The 5,228-nt window shown below is 45.1% G+C and overlaps 1 protein-coding gene across 1 annotated transcript; it reads right to left on the bottom strand.

Moving 5' to 3' along the window:
• Positions 1 to 2,182: 2,182 nt before the first annotated feature.
• Positions 2,183 to 3,798, bottom strand: NR0B1 (nuclear receptor subfamily 0 group B member 1). The gene is made up of 2 exons (XM_054390897.1): positions 3,219 to 3,798; positions 2,183 to 2,427 (listed from the first exon to the last, which is right to left on the bottom strand). Exons 1-2 carry the CDS (start codon positions 3,796 to 3,798, stop codon positions 2,183 to 2,185), a joined length of 825 nt encoding a protein of 274 aa, XP_054246872.1.
• Between the last annotated feature and the right edge of the window lie 1,430 nt (positions 3,799 to 5,228).

Genomic DNA, 5,228 nt, shown 5'->3' with positions numbered 1-5,228 from the left:
ATATCAAACTTGGAGATGTAAGCAGGTCCACCTGTGTTATGAAAATGTTTGTACTTAGTGGCACAATAGATCCAAACTGTCTCAAGGTGACTGTTGAGATGAAAATCCTTGCCTGTGACAAAGGCTGAGCTATTACAATTCATTCTTAGGAGTGTTGCCAACAAGCCTCACCACTCAGCAGAGAAGTCTGAGCACTAGTGTGCATGTTAACAAATTCTCAGTGGCAACGAAGCTGGTTTAATTTGGGGCTGTTGAATTCTTTTCCAGTGTGTGCCCAAGATTCATCATCTACCACTAACCACTATTTAAATATTTTCTCATTATGCTTTGTGCTTTTATGGAGAGATTTCTTTGTCAGGCATTCTTGAAAGCTAACTCTATGCTTACATGCTGTTTACAGAAAGTGGGAAACATATATTCATGATACAGAGATGTTAGATAAGCTCAGAAGCTATTCTAAACTCACAGGACATTTATACATACACAGTAAATACTCTCCATATGTTTGTATTTGTTATATATAACATTCATGTATGTACACCCATGAAAGCATCACCTCAACATAAAGATTAAGCCTGCTGTATTAAGGTCTGAACTAGCTGTGAAGAGCACCTTACATACATAATTGTTGTTCTTTGTAATATCTGGGGAGCTCCTCAGGGTACGCAACCCTACCTAGAAGGTGAGCAACAGAAGAGGGCACATTTAAGCTATGCCATTGCTTTCCAGAATGGAGGTTCTGTTTCTTGCTTTGCTTGCTTTGTACAATGACTGTATCCTGCCTCTTACTGCTAAAGGAATACAAATCTCAGTGAAAACACTCATGGATGAACTTGTCTCCCTAGGAAATGTCTGGCTACTTCTCTGGCTAGTTCCATTTTCCATCAGATGGGTAGAAGGCAGCAAGAGTCTCTCCTGTTTCTCACCTGAGCGTAGGAGCTGTGATTGTCCTTTGCGCAAGGTGGCAGCATAAGAAAGCTCTTCAGACTCATTCCTCCCTCCCCTGCACATCCATTACAGAGTGTAACTGCCTCAGCATCATTGTGTTTTAAAAAAACACCTCTTACTGCTAATGGCTAATATGGATGTGAATCATTTACAGTTACTGATATCTTTTACTTGAGGAACAGTCATACTTCTCTCTCCATTTTTAACCAACATTCTCCAGGAGAAAGACTAGAAAACTATACACAGAGAAACAAATCCTCCTTAAGTCACTGATTTTCCCTTTAAAAGAAAACTGCTTTGAGAGAAAAGATCAAGTCCAAGAGAAGAGAAAAAAAAAAAAAAGTTTATCTCCAGAAAGACATCTTCATGCTAACTGACAAATTCTGATGGACATACCAATAATACAGCATGTTTCAGCATAATGATTTTGTATTTCTATAGGAATAAAGAGTCTAAAAATCTGGCTTTTGAAATTCTAGATAGCAATTACCTAGATAAAAGTTTGGAGTACACATCAGTAGTTCTCCTGAACCTATTCAGCATTTTCTGTTTGGGTATTTTTTGACACGGTTCTGTTTGTTTGTTGCTTTGGCAAACAGTTACTTTGTTCTCCTGGAACCCCAATGTCTGTTGATTTCAAAGTTTTACCAGAAATTTTAGAGCTGGCCAAGCTAGTTTAAGTCTCAAACACATTTTCCCTATGTAACCTTCCCTTAGGTGAAGATTTTCTTCAACATTCTTTATAGACCAACTCTGTTAAAGTCAATAGAAGCAGCTCACTGAGAACAATAAGCCTTTGACAGAGCAAGTATTTGCACTACAAGCAGAACTGACTACCTTATGCTAGTATCACTGAAAGACACAAGTAAATGGCTTGTTCATTCCCCCTTCTGTACACCAAATATGTTTAAAGGTATCTTAAAAAAGCTGGGACTACTCACCTTAAAGGCACAATACATTAAGTGTGATCTTTATTCAGATCGGGTAAAAGAATAGCCAGCCAACTTTGGGTAATGAACATCCTTCAAAACCTTGAAGTTTGTTTGGGTGGCAATAATCTTATTCCAAAACACTGTGTTTAATAAAAATTAATTTCAGAATTTGAAGATTATTTTTATTATGGAATACAAAAATACTATCTATGTAAAAACAATAAGTTAATTTACAGTACTTTATACTATTCTGCTCTAGGGTTTCCTTTGCAGTGGATTTATTTTCATTACTTTACATGCCTTTACAATTTTGCACAAAGCATTTCCAAAAGCATGTCATCCATGTTCACTGATCCAATGATGGGCCTAAAGAATAGTTCAGCAATCACGTTAGCATTAATAGATCTTAACAAGGACAGAACAACGGTCAGTTTGCCAAATCTGGCTTCATCATCTCTGTGAATGAGTCTGACATGTTCATTTAGAGCTTGTTGTGCTTCCCTCTGCAATCCTTCAATGTACTGTGTACACTGCAGTCCAGGTAGATCTGAAAAGTAAAACAAATTTTGTTTACAGAGGTTTTGTCTATAAAACAACATTCTTCTCACAGAACAACTACTAACAGATTAGAACTATTGCCGAAAGAATGAAAAAAATGAAATTGCTAGAGGACTTCTATATGCAGAATCAACACATCAAATTTTGTAGAGGAGTTTGCAGTCTTAACCTGTTGGTGCTCTGAATGTTCAGTACTTTTCTTCATTACACAAACTTGAGACACAACATTTGCTAGCATTCACTTAGCGTTAAACAAATTATCTCATGACACAAACAAAAAAAACCCACTTTTAAGATTGCTTTCCAAAACACCTTTAGAGTGACAAATGCAATCTGTAAACAGTGGACACGACAATAAAAATAACTTGATACCTTTTCTCTTCTACATTATTCACGTTTAAGGCATCTTTGGACAACTGGTTCTCAGTAGCTCCAGTTTACAACTGGCAAGAAGCATTAACTCCAATGTATGACAGAAAGTTTCCTGGTGAACCATAGCAAGGATTAAGAGTGTAGAATTTCCCCGTTTCAGTTTAGACCCACGAACTTGCCGCAGCCGGTAACGCAGCAAGCGGGACGGCCGTTAATGCCGTTCTCTGTCTGCCAGCCCTGAGAAGACAGTGAGAGAACACCTTTCTCCCTGTCCACCTCCTCGACCATCTCTTTCATCCTAAGGAAAACCCTGGGTCCGCCCCGCTTCCTGAGGAGACAGGCGAGCTGTCCCCAGTGGCCGCCTCCCCGTGATCGTTGAGAACCCAGCCGCCCCGCCCGGACACTCACCTGGGTTGAAGAGCACCGTCCCCTTGAGGTAAGCGTACTCTTTGGTGCTGATATCCAGACTCCAGCACTTGGCCAGGAAGCCCTTGATAGCTTGAATCTCGGCGGCCGAGAGCAGATGCGAGCCGCCGCCGCCGTGGTGCTGGCGGCCCGGCCGTGGTGCGGGCGGCTGGGGCTGCTCGCCCTGCCGCCGAGTGGTGAGGATCCTCTGTAGCATGCTGGGTTCTGCGCTCTCCACTGTCTCGAAATGCACCCGGTCCTGCGCCAGCCCCAGCACTAGCAGGGGCGCCCAGCAGCTCCGGACCAGCAGCAGCTGCTCCTCCAGGGGTAGCTCCTGGAAGCAGGGCACGTTCTGGACGAAGCGCAACGTCTTCACTAGCACGGCCGAGGCCGCCTTGCATGCTACTTGCGGATTCCTCAGGGCCACCCTCCTTCGTGATCCGCACGGGCAGCCGCGGGATGCCCGCCCTCGCCTCGGCCCTGGCGGCGACGCCGCCCGCTCCTCGCTCCTAAGGATGTTATAGAGAATGCTGCTGTGCCGCCTGCCGTCCACGCAGCAGCGGCAGCGCTCCACGCACGCCATGGCAACCCGGCGGCTACGGCACCCCAGCGGTATGGCACCCAGGGGTGGAAGCCCAGCTGAGAGGTTCCCAGCCGGAGACGGACAGTGTCTGCCTTCTGCCCGCCTCTTAACTTATTTATAACCGGCGGCTGTGTGCGTGTGTGCGTGCGTGTGTGTGTGTGCAGCCGCAGGCGCTGTACCAGCGGTTCAAAGGGGCAGACGCTTTTCTGGCTGGAAAAGAGAGAGAGAGAGAGAGAGGAGGGAGTGAAAAATAGGAAGAGGGAAAAAAAAGAAAGAAAGAAAGAAACCACTCCTCCTTTCCTCAGACAGTGATACCTGGAGGGAGCCGGCAAGCCAACAGGCTGTGGCATAATGAGCGGCTGAACGCCAGCTGAATCGCCCCGTTGTCCAATGCGGTGGAACGTCCCATCTTCCTCCCTCTCTTTCCAAGCCCCCGGCCCGTTTTATATTATCCCGGGCTTCTTTGAGCAGGGCAGGACGGGACGAGGAAAGCAGCTCACTCCGGCCTCTGGCTTTGCCCTCTCCGTGAAGCACGGCGATCCGAGCCTGCGGGGTCTGGTAGCAAAATGGCAAAATCCGCTGCCCTCCTGATGTGTTGCTGAGCTGTCGGGGGCAAGAGAAAGAAAAGGTGGATTGAGGACAAGGAGGGCTGAGTTGGTCCAAAGTATAAAAATCCCGTGGGAGTGGAAAAAGACGCCGCTAAGGATACCAGGAGCTTGTGCATGTGTTTGTCCTAAGGAGTGCTAATTAACACCTTAGTGCCACTGTGCAGGGAGGCAGAATCAGTCTCATGTACCTGCCCAGCCCAAACTGTCTCTGTGAGGCTAAGGTGCAAGCAAAGCACAGTCAGGGCCCCTGGGGCTGGTGCTGCTGCAACGTCTTATGTGGATCTCCCATGAAACCATCCCCAACCTCTGTGTGACCTCCCATGACACCATCCCCTATGAATAATTCTCTTCATCAGCCTTGCAAAGCATGGTCCATCTTTCTGTTCTCACATTGCTCCATCCATCCATTTAAAACATATCCATTTTCCTTTCAGGCTCTGCTTGTCCCGAAGTGAATCTTTCCTCCTAGACTTAGATACGGTCAAGACTCTGGTCATTGCCTGTGTAATTTTGACCTTGGACTCCAGTTGTGGGAACATTCTGCTTCTTATGGGAGTGTGCTGCTTACACAGGGACTTAGATGGAGGCAATATATAACTTGTACCAGGCCTAAAATAGAAATCTGACCTGATGTAGCATTATTGGTCGCATGTGTTTAATCCTCAAGGAATTTCTCTTCCAACTATGTCTCAAATATAGATGCAGTTCTGCTGTCATGTAATTATTTTGCTGGCACAGTTAATTTTATAAAACAATTTATAGAGAAAGGCTTTGTCTTTGATACTTAGGTCAACATGGATATCCCATGCTGAAACTTCATTT

This window comes from Indicator indicator, chromosome 1 (assembly GCF_027791375.1).
Source record: "Indicator indicator isolate 239-I01 chromosome 1, UM_Iind_1.1, whole genome shotgun sequence".
Classification (NCBI taxonomy): Eukaryota; Metazoa; Chordata; class Aves; order Piciformes; family Indicatoridae; genus Indicator; species Indicator indicator.
The sequence above is the reverse complement of the archived record's forward strand: the minus strand, read 5'-3'. Positions and strand labels throughout refer to the sequence as shown.

Bases quoted from the DNA above. Each gene is read 5' to 3' on its own strand.
- NR0B1 (XM_054390897.1), bottom strand. From the start codon at position 3,798: ATGGCGTGCGTGGAGCGCTGCCGCTGCTGCGTGGACGGCAGGCGGCAC. The intron at 2,428-3,218 runs GTGAGTGTCCGG...TTTACTTTTCAG, and splicing joins GACGGTGCTCTTCAACCCAG to ATCTACCTGGACTGCAGTGT.